This window comes from Peromyscus californicus, unplaced genomic scaffold (assembly GCF_007827085.1).
Source record: "Peromyscus californicus insignis strain IS unplaced genomic scaffold, ASM782708v3 Scaffold_5__1_contigs__length_169319896, whole genome shotgun sequence".
Lineage (NCBI taxonomy): Eukaryota > Metazoa > Chordata > Mammalia > Rodentia > Cricetidae > Peromyscus > Peromyscus californicus.
This window is the reverse complement of record NW_026294573.1, coordinates 36,851,289-36,875,327: the sequence shown is the minus strand read 5'-3', so window position 1 is coordinate 36,875,327 and position 24,039 is coordinate 36,851,289. Positions and strand designations below refer to the sequence as shown.

Below are 24,039 nucleotides of genomic sequence, written 5' to 3'. Positions count from 1 at the left end.
GGATCCGTGGAGTTCGAGTTATAGGCCGTTGTGACTCACCTGGCATTGGTGCTGGGACCAAACGAGTCCTCTGGAAGAGAGCAATTAGTGTTCTTAAGAACTGAGTACTCTCCCTGCTTCCATTATTTAAGTGCATTTCATTGTTTTCATTCAACAGTTTATTGTTGAATTTATACAGGCAAGGAGGCTCATAACTGTAATCCTAGTTCTTGAGAACCTGCGGCTAAAGGCTATAATTGTCCTGTTAGTAGCAAAGCTATTCTAATGAGAGACACTCACGCTCCTCCCTGTGGCTTTAAGACTATTAAGACAATGGGCCCCCAGGAATTTCATGCTGTGAGAAGGAAATGGCAGAAATCCTGTGCTTCTGCTTGAGGAACTTGTTTCCCAGGAGAGTTTACACAGTTCTGACAACTTGTTAACCACACTGCAGTAGAGACTGGAGCTGAGAGACATTGTGGGTTAGTGATGGGTGCAACCATGCCTTGACCAGGACTGTTTAGTTATGCAGACCTTCTGCCTTCATTTTAAACCTAAACGTCATATTAGGACCAGAAGATGGACTTGAGGAGGCTGGAGTGGGGAGGTGGAGGTGGGGGTGAAGTGTAGGAGTCCTGGAATCTCTTGGCTCCTCTTTCCAGCATGGCCACTTTGAAGAAGTTTCTTTTCTTGGCTTTTCATTGTTTTATTGGCCTATTGAGGACTGGTGGCCAATCCTAGGTTGTTCTGGTAGCTACTGGGGCCTAGGCACTGACCCTAACAACTTTGATAATAGCACCACAGCCAAGCCTGGGTATGTAGTGCATTCCAAATGAGCCCAGGGCTGTAAAACAAAGCCCTATTTCAAAAACAAAATTTTTAAAAATTATTGTTTATTTCCTAGAATACCAGGCTTAGAATGTTCAGAAACACTTGGTCCCTACCATCAGATTTTCACTGTGATTAGGAGTAGAAACACGTTCAGGAGGGGTTGGGGATTTAGCTCAGTGGTAGAGGGCTTGCTTGCAAGGCATGGGTTCGGTCCTCAGCTCTGGAAAAAAAAAAAAAAAAAAGAAAGAAATACATTCAGGATATAGAAGTAACACTAAGTAAGAGATGAGGTATCAGGAAATGCTTCCCAAAATAAAGGCCCCAGCTGGGCTTGAAGGGTGAATAAAAATTGCATGGGGGAATAAAGGCATATGAGAAAGCAGAGCAAATGAAATATTTAAATATTCTGCATGTATTGTGGGTTAGTAAAAGCTATTTTGTAGCCAGAACTAATGTCCCCTTTTTCTTGATTCCTCTCAAGCAGGCTCTGATGAGTCTCTTGGAGGGGAGGTTGTACAGAGGAAAACAGGCCTCAGCGGATGTGCAGATGTATGCTCTCACACTGGCTGTGGATCCTCTAGCTGAGAACAGGAGGCTCCTATGGAGCATAAGCCTCCCACAGGGTGCTCCTGGGGCGCCTGTCCTGGAATTACCCAGGCCAGTAACAAAGCTTTCTTTTCTTCTTTAAAGCAAGCCAGCAGGATGGGATGTCTGCTAGCCTTTGTGCTTAGAGCAGACCAACAAGCATCCAGTGACTAGCACAAAAGCATTGTTAGACTATAGTGAAAAGTAGGCCGACACCCAGGCCCCTCTCTTTAGAAGGCCCATCCAAAGAGCAGGAGTCCAACAGGCCTGGATTTGGCTCTTTGACATGGATACCGATTTCTAACTTACTGATGACACAGTAAGTTAGATAAGATCTTGGGATCTTATCCCATTGCTGCTCCGAACATCTCAATTTGGAGATTTCTGAGTTGCCGTTGACTCTTTTCTTGGTTCTACATGACTACTGTCAGTAGTAGTGGGGTGCAGGCTGACTTCTTTTTCAGAGATGTCCACTCAGGATTCTTGACTTCACTACAGAAAGGATTTCAGCAAAACTGGAGTTTATGAAAAGATTTATAGCATAGACTTTAAACATGGGGGTTAATAGAAAGATTGAGAAAGAAAGGCTTAGAGACTCGCACCTCATTGTATTTACAATAGCCATATATGCCATTTTGGTGGGCTCTGAAGTTACATCCTCAAAGAGTTGCTAAGGAATTGAAATTCGCTTGTAGGGTGAATCTTGAGGTGCATTGGATAGGATTTCAGTTGATGAGATCATAGGGGTGGCTTGAGAATTTAGGATGTTTTTGATGAACCAGCCTGCCTCCATCTTAGGCTTAAAAGCCATCTTATAGTAAAGACAAACTAGGCTCATTCCTGTTTATGATTAAACCTCTGTTTCTCAAAGATTAGACTATGCCCCACCCGTAACCTTAACTATAAATGGTTCTGTGCTGCCTGTTCGAGAAAACGGCAACCATGTCTTTGTTTGAAAAAGTTGTTATAACCATCTTGCAACCCTACCTTTGTTTCAAAAGGTTGTGACCACCTGTGGTTTGACTACCTCATTAGGACCTCCTTGCAATCATGCCTTTGTTTCAGGAGGTTATTATGACTAACTTGTTATGCTTATGTTCTGCTCCTTTAACCCTGCCTATTTTGCTTACCAAATCCCCCATTTAGAAACCGTCTACCCCTGAACTCTAAAAACCTTGTCTCCTCACATCCAGTGCTGACTTCTGGAACCCCACCTTAGGGGGAGGCAGCCCATGTACACAAATAAAACTTGCTTTAATTAATTATTTGCTTTAATCAATTTGGCCATGATGATTTTGGTTGGTGGTCTTTCACCTCCCATCTTTGGTATTAACATTTTCTTTTTCTTTTTTCTTTTTTCTTTTGGTATTAACATTTTCTTTTTTTTAATTTTTTTTCATTTTTCTTTATTAAGAAATTTTCTTCTCACTCTACATACCACTCCCAGATCCCCCCTCCTCCCTCCTCCCACCCCCAGCTCTCTCTCCCAAGCCACCCCAATCCATGTATTAACATTTTCATTGCAAACAAAAGGTAATTGTTTCATTGTGAGATCCCTAGAAAATATCCTCAGGCCCTAAGGCATTGTGCATTACCATTAACAGTCTCATTTGGCACTGTCCCTAAATAAAGGGAACATTATCACTATGTTGGCAATCTTCACAGCAACTGTTACTCTAATAGAATTTTGTTTTGTTTTGTTTTGTTTTGTTTTGTTTAAGACAGGGTTTCTCTGTATAGTCCTGACTGTCTTGGAAGACCAGGTCCTGTAGACCAGGCTGGCCTCTCTCAGAGATCTGCCTGCCTCTGCCTCCCAAGTGCTGGGATTAAAGGCATGCGCCACTGCTGCCCAGTGATAGAATTATTTTTTAAAGCATTTCAAAAATTAATTAATTAATTAATTAATTAATTAATTAATTAATTGTATATACAGTGTTCTGCCTGCATGTGTGTCTGCAGGCCAGAATTGGGCACCAGATTGGGCACTCATTACAATGGTTGTGAGCCACCATGTGGTTGCTGGGAATTGAACTCAGGACCTCTGGAAGAGCAGCCAGTGCTCTTAACTGAGTCATCTCTCCAGCCCCTATATTTATTTACTTGTATATGTGTACACATACACCTTAAATTTTTTTAAAATTACATTTAGTGTGTGTGTGTGTGTGTGTGTGTGTGTGTGTGTGTGTAAGTGTAAGCACACACAAATACCACAGCATGAGTACAGAGGTGATAGGACACCTTGTAGGAGTCAGTTCTCTTTCTAGCATGTGAGTCCCAGGGATCAAACTTAATTCATCAGACTGGATGACAAGTAAAACCTGCTGAGCAATCTCTCCTGGCTGGGCTTGAATTCACACTCCTCCTGTCTGAGCCCCCTTAGTGCTTGGGTTACAGGCCTGGGACACACCATACCTAGTCCCAAATGATCTGGATCATGTATTAGTTTCCTAGGACTGCCCTAACAAACCCTACAGTGTGAGTGATGTATAATACAACTCTGAGGGGTAGAGGGCCAAATCAAAGTGCTGGCAGGGTGATTATTTTCCCTCTCAGGGTTGTTGAGGGGTTCTTCTTTGTTCTTCCTTCATTCTGGTGGGTGGTGCCAATCCTCAGTATTCTTTGGCTTGTAGATCTGTCACCCCAATTTCTGTCTTTAATAACTTGTAACATTTTCTCTGTGTCTGTGCTTCTTCTTTATAAGTATACTAATACAGACTGGAGATGTGACTCAGAGGTTTAGAGCTCTGGCTGCTCTTCCAGAGGTCCAGAGTCCAATTCCCAGCAACCACATGGTGGATTACAATCATCTATAATGAGATCTGGTGCCCTCTCTGCCCTCTCCTGGTGTACAGGCAGAACATTGTATACATAGCAAATAAATAATTCCTTTAAAAAAAAAAAGATTTATCTGGGGGGTGGTGGGAGGAGGGAGGAGAGAGGGATCTGTGGTTGGTGTGTAAAATGAATAGGAAATTTCTTAATAATAAAAAATTTTTTAAAAAGTATAGTAATACTGGAGTAAGGGTCCACCTTTCTCCCATTCACCCTCATTTTACCTTGATTACATATGCAAAGACCCCATTTCTAAGTAAGGTCATAAGGGGTAGGTGCTGGGGTTTAGGATTTGAACTTATCTTTTAAATTTTTATTTTCTTATTTGTGTGAGAGAGAAAGCCTTGTCTAATGTATGGAGATAAGAAGATAGCTTTTGGGATTGCCTACAACACTAGAATTTCTCCACCATGGGTTCTAGTGATCAAGCTTGGGTCATCGGACTGGTATATAGCAAGTACTTTTTACCTACTGGGACATCTTGCTAGCCTTAAACTTGCCTTTTTAGGGAACATAGTTCAACTTCCATCAGATCACATTATAGCATTACCTGTAAACGTTTGGTATCTCCCATAGTCTGCTAAATTAACTGTAGTTGCTTTATTTATTTATTTGGAGACAGATTCTTATGTATCCCAGACAGACTTCATACTATGTAGCTGAGGATGATCTTGAACTTCTGATCCTCCTGCTTCCACCTCAAGAGATCATAGACATATACCACCATGCTTGGCTTTATTTATTTATTTGTTTGTTTGTTCATTTGTTTTTGAGACAGGGTTTCTCTTTGTAATAGCCCTAACTGTCCTGGAACTTACTTTGTAGACCAGGCTGGCCTCGAATTCACAGACCTCTGCTTGCCTCTGCTTCCTGAATGTTGGGATTAAAGGTGTTCACCACGCCTTTTTAATGCTGTCCTAGGTTTCAGGCATGTCAAGCAAGCAAGCACTCTACCCTCTGACCTACATTCCCTGCCCAAAATGCTTCATCTTAGAATACCAGAACTTCTAGATGAATAATAAGTATAGTAACAATTATAATAAGTAGAGTACTTGCCATGAGCACAAACCATCTCCCAAAACCAAACAAACCAAGAACAACTGGTCTATAAGGAACTTTCACATTGTATGTATGTCCTTGAATGTTTATAACAATTCTATATGTTAGATATGGCTGTTATTTCTATTTTATAGATATGTACTAAAGAAATTACATAAAACTCACTTAGGATGGCACACTTATAGAAATGCAATGCAGAAAGTGGAGGGATGGTTTAGCACTTAAGAGCACTGGCTGCGCTTCTGGAGGACCTAGGTTCGATTCCCAGCACCCACATGGTGGCTCCAAACCATTTGTCACTCAAGTTCCAGAGAATCTGATGCCCTCCTCTGCAGGCACTGCACGCATGTGGTGCACATACATATGTGGAGACAGAACACCCATACATAAAATGCGATTCAATTTTAGGCTTTCTAACTGTGTGGTATATGTGGGCTTTCTTGCTATACTAAATTTAACTTTTAGTTCCATCTTAGCTCTAGGTTCATCTCTTCCCCACTTACAAAGAACAAAAGAATCTAGTCTAGTCTCTGTGCTTTGTTACTTTGTGGTCCTTTTGCATTAGATGTCTTTCTTATTCCCTGCTCTGCCTATGGGATATCCTGAAATGGAACCAAACCTCAACAGTTAGTGAGTGTTGTTAGGTGGGTGTGGGGCAGGGAAGCGTATTTCATGTAAAGAGTGGGTAAATGTGTAGGTTAATAGGTTAATAGGCAAGACTGAAAAGCTTTATAAACTATACTCAGAATTGTGAGTTGTGTGGGTTTTTGTTTGTTTTCTTGAGACAGGGTCTCATGTAGCCTTAAGTTTGATATATAGCCAAAGCTAGTCCTGAATTCCAGATCCCCCTGCCTCTGCCTCCCTAGAGCTGTTTTTAAATGTGTGTGAGTGTTTTGTGTGCATATATGTCTATGCACCATGTGTTTTCCTGGTGCTTGCAGAGGCCAGATGAGATCCCTTAGACCTGGAGTTACAGCCAATTTTAAACTATACTGGCACTGGAACTGGGTCCTCAGGAAGAACAATCAGTGTTCCTAGCTGCTGAGCCATGTCTCTACTTCCCATCTGCTGGGATTTTGAGTTTTAGTCCAAGAATAATGGAAGATCATTGAATGATTTAATGTGGGAGTGGGCTTAGATTGGCATTTCAGGTAGATTATCTTGATGAGGCATGTGCTGTAGTTCCAATGCTTGGGAGGGGCATAAAGATTGCATGTTTGTTCAGGGTTAGCCTGGGCTATCATCCCTACTAGATGTGATCTGGACTGAACTGTGAACTAAGGGAAGAGACTAGCCGCCTGTCTGAAGTGTTTTCACTTAAAAGATTTTTAGCATTTGTATGGGTAAATGGATAGAATGCATAGACTTTCTCAGCATAGTCCTGCTACTTAGAATGCAGTAAGGGACCTCTGTCAGACAGTTGGCAACATTTACCTCCCTTAAGTAAGTGCTTCAGGTTCTGGCCAGATGAGTATATTTGTTGGAAAATAGAAACTAACTGTTCAAGAGTCTGAAAGAGGGCCAGGCAGTGGTGGTGTGCCTTCTTGTGGCCTTCAGGGGCACCTGCTCTCATTTTCACAAAAATGGATACATATGCATACACATAATTAAAAATTTTTAAAAAAGACAAAAACAAGACCAAAAAAAAGATCAGATTATTTTTATTTATTTATTTATTTATTTATTTTTGAGATAGAGTCTCAATATGTAGCCCTAGCTGGTCTGGAACTCACAAAGACTGCCTGCCTCTGCTCCTTAGTGCTGGGATTAAAGGTGTATATCACTGCACCCTGACCTTTCATTTTGTTCTTTTGAGAAAGGGTATTGCTATAATGTCAAGGATGGTTTTGAATTAATAGGTTCAAATGAATCTCCAACCTCAGCTTCCAGAGTGGTGTGGTATAGCTAGAAAGACAGACAGACAGACATAGGTTTTTTTGGTTTTGTTTTTGAGACAGTGTTTCACTATGTAGCTTTTGGCTGGCCTGGAATTTGTAGACCAGGCTGGCTTTGAACTTACAGGATTCTACCCTTATTATTCAAGCACGTAAAGACAATTCCCTTAATAGTACTACATTGGGTATTAGGTTTTTGTTTGTTTGTTTTTTAAATTTTTTTGTTTTTGTTTTTGTTTGTTTTTTTGAGACAGGGTTTCTCTGTGTTGTTTCGGTGCCTGTTCTGGAACTCCCTCTGTGGACCAGGCTGGCCTCAGCTCTGCCTCCGAAGTGCTGACATTAAAGGCGTGTGCCACCACCGCCTAGCTTGTTTGTTTATTTTTATAGACAAGGTCTCACTATGTAGCTCTCGATGTCCTGGAACTCACTGTGTAGATCAAGCTGGCCTTGGACTCCCAGAGATCCACCTGCCTCTCTGCCTCCCAAATGCTGGGATTACTGGCGAGTATAATCATGCCCATCAGAATTAATCTTAAATGGCAAGCTGATTATCCACTTAAGTGTGTGTGTGGTGATTTTCAATTTTAAATTATTATGTTTAAGCTGGGTGGCGGTGGTGCACGCCTTTAATCCCAGCACTCGGGAGGCAGAGCCAGGCGGATCTCTGTGAGTTCGAGGCCAGCCTGGGCTATAGAGCGAGATCCAGGACAGGCACCAAAATTACACAGAGAAACCCTGTCTTGAAACACCAAAAAAAAAAAAGAAAAAAGACTGTGTTTATATGTATGATGTATGTAAGTCAGAGGACAACTGTGTAGTCTGTTCTCTCCTTCTACCTATGTGGGTTCCAGGGATCGAACTCAGGTTGTCAGACTTGGATTGCAATCAGTTCACTGCTGAGCCATCTTGATGACCCACTTGTTGTGAATTTTTAAGAATGTTAGTATATGTTTTCTTACACTTTAGTAATAAAGGCTTATTTACATTATATTTCTTAGTTAACATGTATCATATAACACATACCTTAGGGAAAGGTATAGTGAAGTCAGATATAAAACACAAATTAAGTGAAAGCCTGGGCATGATGGTGCATGCCTGTAATCCTAGCATTTCTGGGGTAGAAGCAGGAAAATCAGGAGTTCAAGGATAGCCTTACTACATAGTTTTACAGCCAGCCTGGGCTACATGAGACACCATCTCAAAAAAAAGACTCCAAAATTACATTGTGTCTCTATGTGAATATGGAGACAGTTAACATTTACCAACGTGTGTGTACTTTCTTTTAATAAAAAGATTAAATGAAAGAAGCTGTTATAATATTTCATTAGACTATGAGAAGAAGCAGTTTTTGGTATAGGTAAAATTGATATATGTATCATCTTAACAGGTACTAAAGTACCTATAATTCCCACTTGAGAGTAAGGCAGGAAGATCAGGAGTTCAAAATTAGCTGGGCGGTGGTGGCGCATGCCTTTAATCCCAGCACTTGGGAGCCAGAGATAGGTCTCAAAAAACAAAACAAAACAAAACAAAACAAAAATTCATCTTCAGCTACCTGGCAAGTTTGAGGCCAGCCTAGACTGGAGAAATCCTGCCTCAAAAAAAAAATTAAAATTTAAATGTTAAAATTTCTATAAGGTATTTAAATATGTTTCGGTGTTGGCTTATTCTGTAGGACAACCCAAGGGGATCGTCTATAAAAAACTGAACACACAGCATCTGTGATTCCCATCCAGCAAAGCCGAACATGCCAATACAGCTGTTCTTCCCTTGGCTTTTCTGCAGAGGGATTTGTTCAGAGGCTGCACAGCTGAGTCTGCATCCAGAGTTGCCGATGGGGAAGTGAATGTTCCCACTAATGGGGCACACAGTGTTTAGCAACCTCGAAATCTTCCTTGTTGGCAGATCTCAAACTTCCTTTCTTCATATATGCATGCATGGGTCTTGAGACATGGAGAAGTTGTGGGTTTTGAGGGCCCAGAGGCTTATCAGCCCCACCAATATATTCTCCAGCATTAGGCAAGAGAAATGGATTGTTGTTCACAAAAAATTCTGTTTGTTTTCCCTCTCTGGACCTGGTTTCTACTTTTCTATCCTGCCTAGGAAAGCCAGAGTCTGTTAGTCACTATGAATCCTCCTCTTTTCTCATCTTTTCTTTGCTTTCCACCTTCTAGGTAAGTCTATGGATTTAGTTCTTCCCTACACCCCTCCCTTTCTGTTTAAACTGGATCCTTTTATGTAGCCTAGGCTAACCTTGAACTTCCTGTGTAGTCCAGGCTGGCCTTGAACCTTGCCTTAACTTCCCAAGTACTACAATAGATGTGAGCCACCACACTCTGGCTTTCTTGGGCTTTGATACATATTTGTAAATATGTATGTGTTATTCTGAGCCAAAACCAAGAGTCCAAGCATCACCAGGACTTCAGAAAATGCAATCTTCGTTCCTTCTGCCTGACATTCAGCAATGTAAGACGGCCTTCCATGTCTCGCTGTCACCGTGTCAAAGAAGCAAACTATTTCTTTAGATGTTTTGACTCTCAAAACTAAGGAAATTTGCCTACATTGTCAGATGTTAGCTGCATTGCTCCCTATAGCTTGGAGTTTACAAGTTCAATTTCTTTTCAGCAATGGCCCCTCTATGTGAACTTGAGCAGAGTCCCCTAGAGTGAGAAGAAGTCATTGTGCTCATGATTCCACTGTTGTAAGATGTCCAAGGTGGATTACAAAGCAGGATTAAGCAGGCGAACAGGCTTTCCTTTTGAGAGTCGGAGGTGTGTCCAGCTATTCTCTCTGCCTTACAGAACCGGCTCTGCTTCACTGAACCTGCTCTGCTTCATACAGGGATCTGATGTGCTGTGTGGTGCTGCCCCCAACTGGTTTATTCTGATTCTTCTATTCTATTACCATGCTCTTTCTGAGCACATCCATGTTTTGTTTTTTTTTTTTAAATTATATTCTCATTTAAAACGACATCAAACAAAAAGATTGTGAATTAGACGGATCAGGTATACCTACTTGGTAGATGGGAAAACTGAAGGACAGCTAACCTTATTGATTTTTTTCAAGATTAAATGGTTCTTAGAAGGAATAATTGACTAGAATTCAATTCAAATCTCTTGCTCATTATACCATTAGGTCCTCTAGTCCTTTGTAAATTCAGTATCATAGTCTAAAAAAGTATACTCATTATATTTGTAGAATTTGTTCCTTTTTCTCTCTTGGAAAGAGGAGGGACATAATGTATCTTGAAAGGGTTGAGTAAATTCACTTTTGAGTTCCTGTTCTACATGGAGCTATCTCACGCAAATGCTGTGACCTCTAACTCCTTGTATAATGAATGTAGTTGTAAAAAGATGTACTCTGAAACCAGACTGTATTGTCTGCCTGATTCTGCCCTTAATAACTGAATAACCTTATTTAACCTTTGGATGTCTTTTGTAATATAAGAGTAGTACAGATAAATCTATGTACATGTTCCAAAATTAGAGAAACTTACCTGGCTCTGTAGTGCAATGGGTACTTCTAGACAAAATTAGAAACACCTTTGGTCCTAAACATTTTAGACAAGGGGTACTCAGCCATAGTACACTTATCTTGTAGGACTGCTGTGTAGATTAAATGAGATAATGTATATACAATTTTTAGAAGTGTTTGGTCTAATATATAAAACACTATATAAATATTCACTGAAAAATGTTATTGTGATATATATATACATACATATATATATATATATATATGTATGTATGTATACTTTTGCGCTTTCTTTTTTTTTCCTTTTCTTTTCTTAGACAACGTCTCACTATGTAGTACTGTCTGGCCTGAAACTCAGAGATCTGCCTCCCAGGTGGTGGGATTAAAGGCATGTACCACCACACTCAGCTACTTCTGCAGTATTAAGAAATCATCCCTGGCATGGTGGCACATGGCATGGTGGCACATACCTTTAGTCCTAGCACTCAGGAGGCAGAGGCAAGCGGATTTACGTGAGTTTGAGGCCAGCCTGGTCTACAAACTGAGTTTCAGAACAGCCAGGGATTCATAGAGAAACCTTGTCTTGAAAAGTAAACAACAACAAAATTATCACAGGAGACTGGAGAGTTGGTTCAGAAGTTAAGAGCATTTGTTTTTGCAGAGAGCCCAGATTCAGCCCCCACTACTTACATGGTGGCTCACAACCATCGATAACTCCAGTTCTAGGAGCTCCAACATCCTCTTCTGATCTCTAAGGGTACCAGGCACACAAGTGATGCACATGCATGCATACAGGCAAAACATCCATACACATGAATCTTTATTTTTTTTTCATTAAAAAATAAACACAAAGCGGGGTGTGATGGCATATACGTGTACTACAGCATTTGGGAAGTTGGGGAAGGAGGATCCTGAGTCCAAAGCCAGCCTGGGTTAAATAGTAAGACGGGTTCCAAACAAACAAAATGGCAAAAATCTCACAAAGTAGTGCTTCAAGATTATGTGGGAATAATGAAGAACAGCAGATTTCTTGGAAGAATGCATTCTTTAGTTCTTCCACAGCCCTGTTTCCTCCTATTCAACTCACTTTGCCTAACTCTGGTCTTAACCACTGAACTGCTCTGGCATGGCTGCCAATAACATCCTAGTGTCCGAGTTGCAAATGGACATTTTTTTTCAAGCACATCATATTTGGTGTGTATAGCACTTTGTTACTGTTGGTCATTTCTTTTTTTGACTATTCTCTTCTTTTAGCTTCTATGATGATATTCTGGTATGGTTGTTTTTTTATTTGTTTGTTTTTTGTTTGGGGTTTTTGTTTTGTTTGTTTAGAGACAGGGTTTCACTATGTAGGCCTGGGTGGCCTGGAACTCATTATGTAGACCAGAGAGATCCACCTGCTTCTGCCTCCTGAGTGCTGGACTTAGAGGCATGTGCCACCAAACCCAGCTGTGGGATGCTGTGTGTGTGGCCAGTGTGTGTGTGTGTGTGGGGTCTCCTGTAGCTCAGGTTAGACTCAAACTCTTGATCCTCTTGAATTTACTTCCTGAACACTGGAATTACGGCATGTGCTACCATGCTTTCTTATTCAGTTTGTCTTTGTCTTTTCCTTTGAACTTTACCTTTCCTAAGGAGTCCAGGTCCTTACCTGTGTGTTATCCCCAGGCTACTTCCTCTATTACTTGGCATCAGTAATCACCCCAGCTCGATTTTTACTTCCTAAGATTTAGTCTCCTGCTAGACTCAGTTCCTAACTAATTCTTTTTTTTTTTTCTTTTCTTTTTTCTTTTTTAAGACAAAGTCTCACTTTGTTTTAGGTATAGGGCTCATTATGTAGGCCAGGCTGACCTTAAACTCATGGTAATCTTCCTGCTTCTGCCTTGTTGATGCTGGGGTTACAACCATGAGGTACCATGCCTGGCATTTTTGTTTTTTGTTTTTTGGTTTTTTGTTTTGGTTTGTTTTGTTTTTGAGACAGAGTTTCTCTGTGTAGCTCTGACTACCCTGGAACTTGATCTGCAGAACAGGCTAGCCTCAAACAGACAGAGATCCACCTGCCTCTGCCTCCCAAGTGCTGGGATTAAAGGTGTATGCCACCACGCCTGACCATAAAATGACTTTTTAAAAAGGTGTTTTGTGGGACTGAGGAGCTGAGGAGCTGGCTTAGCAGTTAAGAGCACTGAACAAGTTCAGTTCCAAGTACCCGTGTGAGGCAGCTCACAGACACTTGGGACTCCAGCTGCAGGTGATCTGACACTCTTCTGGATTCCTCAAGTGACCGGCACATCCGACATTAGACACATACTCATACACATACACACAACTGTCACACACTTTTAATCCCAACACCCAGGAGGCAGAGGCAGGTGGCTCTCTATGAGTTCAAAGACAGCCTACTCTACAAACTGAGTTCCAGGAAAGCTAAGACTACATAGTCTCAAACAAACAAACAAACAAATTTTTTTAAAAATTTAGAGGAGATCCAGGCATGGTAGTACATGCCTGTAATCCCAGCACTTGAGAGGTGGAGGCAGGGAGGATAAGTTCAAAGTCATCCCTGGCTACACAGTGAGTTTGTGGTTAGCCTGTGCCACATGAAACACTACTGTAACAGGTCTTTCTTTGGACTGCCAACTTCCAGATAATGACACTGAGACATTTTATTATGAAAGCTTGGCCTTAGCTTAGGCTTGTTCCCAACTAGCTCTTAAAACTTAAATTCTAAGGCTTGTATCTTATTAGCTAAATTTTTATTATTTACATCATTAACCTGTGTTCTGCCATGTGGCTCGTTACTTTTCCTTAGTACAGTGAGTCTGAGTTCTTCCACATCTTGCTGGTGAATTCCCTGCTCCTCAGATTTCTTCCCAGATCCTATCTCTGCCCGGAAGTCCCACCTATCCTCTCCTGCCTAGCTATTGGCCGTTCAGCCCTTTATTAAACCAACCAGAAGGTACCTTAGGCAGGTGAGGAAGGACAGAGACACATCTTCACATAATGTACAAAAAGATGATCCCAACCCACTATCTCAAGACAAATGGCTGAAGTGATGGCTCTGTGTTTAAGAGCACTTGCTGTTCTTGCAGAGGATCTAAGTTCAGTTCCAAGCACCCATGTGGTGGCTTACAGCCATCTCTAACTCCAGTTCCAGAGCATCTGACACCCTCTTCTGGCCTCTGTGAGCATCAGGAATGCATGATACACATACATACATACATTCATACACATAAAAATAAATCTTTATATTTGATCTTAGCAAAAAGGCAGAAAACAACAAAGTAAATCCTTGAAAAATGAAAGAACAAATGTAGTTTCTAGGTGTTTGCTCTTCCATGCGTTTACCACCAGTCTAAACAGTTCTGATAAATAGTAGCGGGGCCTTCCTTCTGTTTTGCAGTATATCAACTCTGGGAACCTGGAACAGCTGCTGGACAGTGACCTGTATTTGCCCTGGACTGTGAGAGTGAAACTGGCCTATGACATAGCAGTGGGCCTCAGCTACCTTCACTTCAAAGGCATTTTCCATCGGGACCTCACATCAAAGGTACGAAGACTTTATTTTCATAACTCTTGAGAAACACAGGGTTAAAAATGTTACTACGGAGCCTAGAAATATGAGGATCTCTATTCTAGATTTAACTTTTAATCAAAACATAGTTCAGTATTTGATACAGTTAATCCTTAGAAAGCTTCTATCTGGGTTAAGGATATAGCTTAGTTGGTAGGGTGCTTGCTTAGCATGCATAAAGATTTGATCCCCAGCACTGGATAGAAGCAGGAGGATCAGAAGCTCAAGATCATTCTCAACTACATAGAGAGCTCAGGCCAGGCTAGAGGTCCTAAAAATCAAAACCAAACCAGCCTGTGTCTGCTCAGAGCAGGCACCTTTGAGTACCGAGCCAGGCAGTACACACATCTTGAGAGCCTTTATATTTGACGTTAGTCTCCTGAATGTGTGCTGCATAAGCACCTGGAGAGCTTCCTGAGAGCTGTGTAGCCCGACCTGTTTTCTCCTCCATGGCCTCCAGGAAGCAGCTCTGAACGAAGAGCAGAGTTGGGTGATAGTGAGTCAAGTGAGCGAACGTTTGGAGTGCTCGGTGGGCCGCCGTGTGCTGACCCATTTCTATTGTGTGATAGAGTTTCTGCCACCCCGCCAGTTCTTCTTTGATGTTCACTGGTCTCTCTAGTGTTCTTCTGTTGTCCCAATTGCTGCGTGACCAGGTTAGAAAACAGTTTCTTTCAGAGAAAGTTGGCCTTGTTACAAAGTAGGAACTTGAGGGCTGAATGTCCCAGGATACTTCCATGACAAGGGTTTTTGTTTGTTTGTTTGTTTTGTTTTGTTTTGGTTTGGTTTGGTTTTTCAAGACAGGGTTTCTCTGTGTAGCCCTGGCTGTCCTGGAACTTGATCTGTGAATCAGGCCGGCCTCAAACTCACAGAGATCCATCTGCCTCTGCTTCCCAAATGCTGGGATTAAAGGTATGTGCCATCACCTCCTCACTCCATGACAAGGCCTTTAAATAATATTATTTGAGCTAACGGAGGAACTGGAAGGCCACCTAGGGTACTTAGTATGACATCTGCCCGAGGACCAAATTAAAGTCTTGTAAGGTTTGTTAGAGGGTTTGTTTCGAAGGTTTATTTTCATTTTATATGTATGAATATTTGCCTACATGAATGTATATGCACCATGTGCATGCCTGGGGTGCACAGGCCAGAAGAGGGGATCAGATTCCCTTGTCTGTTGTAAGCTGGCATGTGGGTGCTAGGAAACAAACCTGGGTCCTCTGCTAGAACAGCCAGTGCTTTTCTGCTGAGCCATCTCTCCAGCCCCAGAGTATAGGAGTTTCATACATATCCAAGAATAGTAGTCACTTTATTCCTCCCCCACATATACACATGCACGCACACACATACAGGCATCTAGCCAAAATCAGACCTTCTACTAAAAGTATTATTTCTTCTAAAGTAGAAGAAATTTGCAAAAAGTTATCCCCCATACCTACATGAGTGTTTCCTATGCCTGGATTCATGGATGGAAAAATAATAAAAGGGGGGAATTTTTAACCTATAATTACATATGGTCTCATTGAGAAATAACTAAATGAGCCAGGTGGTGGTGGCACACACCTTTAATCACAGCACTCAGGAGGCAGTGGCAGGTGGATCTCTCAATTCAAGGCCAGCCTGGTCTATAGAGTGAGTTCCAGTACAGCCAGGGCTACACAGAGGAACCCTGTCTCAAAAAGAGAGGGGGTGGGGAGGGAGGGAAGGAGGGGGGGAGGAGAGAAATAAAAGAACAGTGCAGTATTTTATAGTTGAATATTCAGCTGCATGGACTGTAGACTTTTTTTTTTTTATCACAGGGGCGATCACTGTAGGCCAAGATGGTAAAGCTTACTGGAAGAAAACTGCCTGCTCCTCAGCAGTGTAGCATATTCCCTTTCTGTACAATGAAATTACTTTGTCATTTTGGTTAGTATTCCTTTTGAGCTTGTTGTAGTAAAAAATGAATAAGCTCTCTGGGCACAGATAGGAATGTTTATAATTCCAGTGCTTGTGAGAGTGAGGCATGATGACCACAGTTTGAAGCTAGCTCAGGCTATCTAGTGAGACTTTCTTTCAAAAAACCAAACCAAACAAATAAAAAGACCAAACAAGCAAATAAAGAAAAAGACCAAACTAAAAAAACCTAGAACTGTTGGGTAAGGTCACCAGCCTTTGATTTCCTTATATGAGAGTAGATATTCTCTTTAGCAGTGGGCTTAAAGCAAAATGATGGGAGGGCTGGAGAGATAGCTGAGCCATTGAGAGCACTGGCTGCTCTTCCAGAGCACCCAGGTCGCATTCCCAACTTCAACATGGTGGCTCAAAACCTTCTGTGATCCCACGCCCTCTTCTGGCCTCTGCAGGCACTGTATGCACATGGTGTTCAGACATACAGGCAAAACACCCATACGCATAAAGACAAAACAAAAACAACCTAGGATCTTAAAACAATTCCTTTTATAAGGAACCCTGGCTGGCTTTAAAAGGGCAATCCTTATGTCTCTGCCTCCTGAGCACTGGGATTACAGACATGCACCACCACACTCAGCAACTCTTTGTTTCTAGGCCATACCTCCTGGACTTTAAGGTGGTATTGAGGATATTTGGAAATGATGAGATTAAATGAATTTTTAAGGTCTAATGATGTAGAGGAAATTCTCTAGAACAGTAGGTTCAGCTGGGTAGTGGTGGTGCACGCCTTTAATCCCAGCACTCAGGAGGCAGAGCAGCAGATCTCTGAGTTTGAGGCCAGTCTGTTCTACAGAGAGTTCCAGGACAGTCAAGGCTACACAGAGAAACCCTGCCATGAGAAACAAGAAAAAAAAAAGGAAAAAAAAAAAAAAAGAAAGAAAAAGAAAACAGTAGATTCATTTGTTATTGTTTTGCAATGCTTGGAGTTGACTTTATTCATAGTAGACGGATACTCTACCGATGAACTGTATCATTAGCCCTCCTTTTTTATGTAACTTTGACTGACCTCAAACATAGCAATCCTGTCTTAGCCTCCTCAGTGCTGGAATTAAAGGCTTCTGCTACCATGCCTAGCCCTATTTGTTCTTTTGTTGTTGTTTTATGATTTTTTTGTTTGTTTTATGTACATTGGTGTTTTGCCTGTATGTATGTCTGTGCAAGGGTGTAGGTCCAAGATCCCCTGGAACTGGAGTAATGGACAGTTGTGAGCTGTCATGTGAGTGCTGGGAATTGAACCTGGGTCCTCTGGAAGAGCAGCCAGTGCTCTTAACTGCTGAGCCATCTCTCCAGCCCCTGTTGTTGTTGTCATTAAGATCACACACACATTTTTTTTTTTCCTGTCTTCCTGAGACAGAGTTTATGGAGCCCTGGCTGTCCTTGAACAGGCAGGCCTCAAACTCGGAGATCTGTCTCCTGAGTGCTGGGATTAAAAGCATTAGCTACCATACTCAGTTTAAGATATATTTAAACTGTATTTATGTGTATGAGCATTTTGCCTGCACATACATATGTACACCACTTGTGCATCTGATGCTGGGATAAATCAAAGGTGTCAGATTCTTTGGAACTAGTTACAGATGGTTGTAACCACCATGTGGGTACTGAGAACTGAAACCCCAGGCTTCTACAGAGCAACATGGTTGCTTTTCTTTTCTTTCTTTCTTTTTTTTTTTTAAATTGTTTTTCATTTTATTTTCTATGTGTGTTGGTTCTTTGTCTACATTTATGTCTTTATAAATGTAGGATCCCCTGGAACTGGAGTTATAGACAGTTGTGAGCTGCCATTGGGAACTGAACCTAGGTCCTTTGGAAGAGGACCAATGCTCTTAACCATTGAGCTATCTCCCTGGCCCGCAACACATTTTCTTAAGCACCAAGACATCTCTTCAGCCCCAATTCATTCTTTTTGCTGTTTTACTTTTTTTTTTTTTTCTTTTTTCTGAGACAGGGTTTCTCTGTGCAGCCCTGGCTATCCTGGAACTCTCTTTGTAGATCAGACTGGCCTTGAACTCACAGAGGTCTGCCTGCCTCTGCCTCTGGAGTGCTGGGATTAAGGGCATGCCCCACCATCACCTGGCCCCAATTCATTTTTAATTCAAGCTTCCTTTACTCTGAAAATTTCCCCCTACTGGTTGTGTGGCCTGGACTCTAACTGATTTGGCCTTTAACTCTAGAAGAACCAACAAAGTATCTTCAGTAGAGGCAGTAACACCACCAAAAAAACAAAACCAAGATCTAAAGGTACAATTCATAATGTGTACTCATACTTCTAAGGGTCACCACAGGAGAGCAGTGGTACTTTCCTGATTTCAGGCAGTAATGGGACTGAGCTCAAACAAGCTGCTCTCACAGCTACGGTAAAGAGCTACCGTATTGTGTATAGAGTTACACAGTTCACTATTGGAAGTACTAATAAATGGCCACTTCTTGATGGCGTTCATGAACTGTATATTTTTAAAGCCATACCACCTCCCACTTCCTTGTAAGTAAATTCATAGCATCACTACTGCACTAATCTACTTCAGAACATCTCTTGTTCATTTTGTCTTTTCAGGTTTCACTCTTCTTTCAAATTGTATTATATATGTTGTGTGTGTGCCTGTGCATACATGAATATGAGTGCAGTTGTTTCATTGGATCTGGAGTTAGAGGAGGTTGTAAACTACGCAGCATGGGTGTTAGGATTTGAACTCTGGTCCCCAGCAAGAGCAGTATGGACTCCTCTCCCCCCTCCCCCCTCTGGCCTCTCTACAGGTACCTGCACTCTCCCACACACAGACATACACACATACACATACTTTTAAATAGTAAATACATTTAAAAGGCACAAATGGCCAGGCAGTGGTGGCACACTCCTTTAATTCTAGCACTCGGGAGGCAGAGACAGGTGGATCTCTGTGAGTTCAAGGCCAGCCTGGTCTACAGATCGAGTTCCAGGACAGCTAAGGCTACACAGTCAAACCCTATCTTGGAACCCCCACCCCCCACCCCCCACCCCCCGCCAAAAGAAAGCACAAATGTATCAGAGGGTGGGAGTGAAAACAGAGAAGGCTCAGTAGGTAGAAGTACTTGCCACCAAGCTTGATGACCTGAGTTCTACCCACATGGTGGAAGAAACTGACTCCTGCAAAGGTGTCTTTCGGACTTCCCATGTTTGCTATGGGCATGTCTGTATATACACACACGAACAATTTAAAATGTACCAGAGTATGATGACTCATATTTGTAATCTAGTCCTGGCATTCAGTGTAGCTGGGGGTGGTTGGGGCTGGAGGATCAGAAGTTCAAGGCCAGCTTGAGCTACATGGGAGATTCTGTCTGCACACAGGAATGAGGAAGCTTGAGAGATGCAGGGAGTGGCTGTCAGGGCACCTGCAGTGATCACCTTTTTTCTCTTCTGAGACACCCTTTAGCACTAGCTGTTTTGGAACTCACTGTATAGACCAGGCTAGCCTCCAGCTCACAGAGATCCTCCTGCCTCTGAGCACTGAGATTAAAGGTGGGCACTACCACACCTGGTCAGAGTCTCTAAAAACTGTAAATCAGACAGTAAACAAGACAGTACATCAAACCCTGGAGTCAGAAGTCTGAGTTGTTGGTGAACCAGGAAGAGGATGAGAGAAAGAAGTGAGGGATGTGAACTGCCTCACAGGCTTTAGTGACCTCACCCGGAGCTTTAGCTAATCAGTTGGCATAGGGCCCATCTTTTCATGGACACAGCCAGAGATCTGGAGGGCTGATCTAGCAGAACTTAGGGAGGAGCGAGTCAGGACGAGCACAAGGACAGTCCTTGGAAGCCACCCGGTTCATTTCTCTGCGGTCCAAGATTGATTGTGATGAAATAACAGGTTCCTCTTAGCTCAGGGAAGAATAGTGTGAGCACATCAAGGTCAGAAGAAGCAATCAATGTGTACCTGTGCACAATAAACTGGGTGACTTGGCCAGACTGGCAATAGGGAGGGAGGGAGGGAGGGAGGGAGGGAGGGAGGGAGGGAGGACTGGGCTGGGTCAGATAGGGCCTTGCTGGCCCCACAAATGTTTCTGTAAGCCAAGAATCTCTGCTCTCTGCTGCCTCTGGAAAAGCAGGTAGGGTACGAGCTTCCTGAGCCTGGAGTGTCAGAGCTATTTGGGGAGAGCTAGTTGCAGCTTTGGGTTATTTATAGATCATTTGGGTTCATCCTTTCTCTAGAGGTGGCAGCATTTATTCAGGACTATGTCCTTAGCCTCTCTCACAAACTGACTACTAAGGAAAGCTCAAAACAAAAACCTGCTCTTGAGGTGTTTTTCTAGACTGTAAAGGAGTGGTACAGAGGAGCTCAGGGAGGTGAGGAGAGAAAGGTGAAAGCTGGAGAAGTCAGGATTGCAAAGGCCAGTTTGCCTTAAAGCTTAAAAGAGAAAAACTTTTCATAGGTTCCCAGGTAGTGGAGGCACAAGCCTTTAATCCCAGCACTCGGGAGGCAGAGGCAGAGGCAGAGGCAGGTGGATCTTTGTAAGTTTCTAGGCCAGACTGGTCTAGAATGAGTTTTAGGAGAGCCAGCGCTGTTTAAACCGAGAAACCTTGTCTTGAAAAGCAACAAAAACCAACTGAACAAACAAACAAACAAACAAAAAACCCTTTTCATAGGTAAAGGAAGGCTTGGTTGGGCTAAGGGTATAGCTTAGTGGTAGAGCAGATAGAGCACCCTACATATGTGAGCCCTGAGTTTAATCCCAGTAAACACACACACACACACACACACACACACACACACACACACACACAAAATGCATAGGTATCAGAAAATATCCCAGGCTGGGCGGTGGTGGCACATGCCTTTAATCCTAGCACTCGGTAGGCAGAGGCAGGCAGATTTCTGTGAGTTTGAGGCCAGCCTGGTCTACAGAGTGAGTTCCGGGAAAGGCTCCAAAGCTACACAGAGAAACCCTGTTTCAAAAAGCCAAAAACAAAAACAAAAACAAACAAAGAAATAGAAAAAACAAACCCAAAATGGAATAAAGGGAAAATATGAAGAAAGATAAAGATGTAAAGGGGGGTCTTCAAGCTTGGTAAGTCCAGGCTTTTCCAGGTCACTTGTAGGTGACACATTTGGGAAAGGGTTTGTTGCATAGTAGTACCAGGGGTAGGGATGTGGGAAGTGAGCCAGATCATACTTTTGGTGGATGGGATGCTGGAGACTGAACCAAGAATCTCATGCAAGCTAAGCACATATTGTACCACTGAGAAATATCTTTGATACTTAAGACCATGGTTAGAACTTAGAAAACAAGGAAATGGACTAGAGAGAAGGCTCAGCAGTTATGAGTGTGTACTGCTTTCTGCAGAGGACCTGAGTTCAATTCCCAGCACATGTCAGATGGTTTACAACCATCTGTAACTCTAGTTCCAAGGGGAGCAATACCCTCTTCTGGCCTTCATGGGTACCTGCACTCACATCTGCATTCACCCTCCTCACATATACATAGTTAAAAATAACATAGAAAAGAAAGGATAACATTTGTGCTTTGGAAATTCGGCACTTGGGAAGTGGAGGCAGGAGGATCAAGGTCAACCTCAGATACATATTAAGTTCTAGGCCAACCTGGGCTCTATCAAACCTTGTTTCAAAAAATAAAAAAAAACAGAGCCTAGTTGTGGTGGCACACGCCTTTAATCCCAGCACTCAAAGCAGAGCCAGGCGGATCTCTGTGAGTTGGAGACCAGCCTGGTCTATAGAGTGAGTTCCTGGACAGCCAGAGCTGTTGCACAGCGAAACTCTTGAAAAACCAACCAACCAACCAACCAACCAACCAACCAACCAATAATAATAATAATAAACAGTCTAGGTTCGAAATAGTGTTTTTGGATGGGCATGGAGGCACATACCTTCAACCCCAGTGCTTGGAAGAGACAGGCAGATCTCTATGAGCTGGAGGCTAGCCTGTTCTAAATCTCAAGTTCTAGGCCAGCTAAGGCTACATAGTGAGTTTATGTCTCAAAAAAACACACAAATAAGAAGTAGTGGCCATGCCTGTGTTCTGGGTTTCTCAGCCACTAGGGCAGTCCTGCCCATTTTGATTGGTGCCGACTGTGAGGAATTTGGAAGTTCCTCATCAACTTTATCACACTGCCCTGGATGGGAATAAGAATGCTGCATGTAGCCTGGTAGTGGTGGTGCACATCTTTAAACCCAGCACTCAGGAGGCAGAGGCAGGCGGATCTCGGTGAGTTCGAGGCCTACAGAGCTAGTTCTAGGACAGCCAGGGCTACTAAAGAAACCCTGTCTTGGAAACCTACCCCCACCACCACCAAAAACGAACAACAACAAATAAAAGAATGCTGCATGTTTTCCTGAAGTCATACTACCATGAGCATGACTGGTCAGAATTCATCACCTACCTCCAGCTCTATATCAGGACCAGATTTTCCCCTGGGGAGATGGTGGCTGTTCTGTCTTCCATGACCGTCACGTGAACCTGCTTCTAATGTGCTATGAAAAGGAGTAAAGAGATTTTGGGCTATTACTTAGAAAACTGTATGGGACCTCAAGCACACATTTTTCTTGGATACAAAGACCATTGTATACTGATTCCATCCCTCTGCTTGTGAGAGTAGGTGGCTTAAATTAATATTTAGGTGAAAAAAAACAAAAAACAAAAAACAGGGCTGGAGAAATAATTCAGTGGTTAAGAGCACTGTCTGCTCTTCCAGAGGATCCAGGTTCAATTCCCAGCACTCACCTGGCAGCTCACAACTATCTATAACTCCAGTTCCAGGGGATCTGACCCCCTCACACAGACATAAATGCAGGCAGAACATCAATGTACATAACAAAATGAAAATAAACAAACCATTTCAAGATCCAGGATTAACTCATCTGATCTTTTTTTTTGAGGCAAGGTGTATTAGTGTTCTCTAGAGAAATGGTTCTCAACATGTGGGTCGCAACCCCTTTAATAAACCTCTATTTCCCAAAATATTTACATTCATAACAGTAGCAAAATTATAATTATGAAGTAGGAATGAAAATCATTTTATGGTTTATGGTTGGGGTTACCACAACATGGGGAACTGTATTAAAGGGTCATAGCATTGGGAAGGTTGAGAACCACTGCTCTACAGAAAGAATAAGCATTTATTAGAATGGCTCACAGGCTGTTGTCCAGCTAGTCCAACAATGGCTGTCTACCAACAGAAAGTCCAAGAATCCAGTGGCTGTTCAATCCACAAGGCTGTATAGGTTCTAATGCCAGTGAAGGTGTGGACATGTCAGTGAGAATGAGGTCAAGCTTCCTACTTCCATGTCCTTTATATAGGCTGCAAGCAGAGGGTGTAACCCAGATTAAAGGTGGATCTTCCCACCTAAAAAAAGAGCTGGATTAAAAGTGGGTCTCCCCATTTGAAATTATTTAAGAAAAAGATCCCTCACAGGTATGCCCAGCCACTTGGGTTTTAGTTAATTCCAGATGTAGTCAGGTTGACACTCAAGAATAACCATCACACAGGTTCTCATTATATACCCTGGCTAGCCTGGAACTCACTGCCTCCCCAGTGTTGAGGTTAAAGGCTGTGCCATCACATCAACCTCATTTGCTGTATTAAAGCCCCCAGTTTTGACCGTGGAACCAAGCTAAGTGTGTGATTTACCAAGAACCAGGACAAGATACTCTGGTAGGGAGACCTGAGTAGTAACCTTAAGGCTGGTTAATCCCTACTTCAAAGCTACCTTATTTTCTCTTCTTTGGGAACCCTAGAACTGCCTGATAAAGAGAGATGAAAACGGTTACTCTGCAGTGGTAGCTGATTTTGGCCTGGCTGAGAAGATTCCTGATGCTAGGTGAGTAACCCTAAAGGCCACAGGCAATGGTCAAAACTAAGGGGAAATCCAG

The 24,039-nt window shown here is 42.4% G+C and overlaps 1 protein-coding gene across 3 annotated transcripts in view; it reads left to right on the top strand.

Annotated features, from left to right (window-relative positions):
• The window catches only part of Tesk2 (testis associated actin remodelling kinase 2), a 118,807-nt gene that overhangs the window by 90,874 nt on the left and 3,894 nt on the right, over positions 1-24,039 (top strand). For all 3 annotated transcript variants that reach the window (XM_052716286.1, XM_052716285.1, XM_052716287.1), the window contains 2 exons: positions 14,053-14,199; positions 23,905-23,987. In XM_052716286.1, the coding sequence (XP_052572246.1) occupies positions 14,053-14,199; positions 23,905-23,987 (230 nt within the window). The remainder of the gene's footprint in view (positions 1-14,052; positions 14,200-23,904; positions 23,988-24,039) is intronic.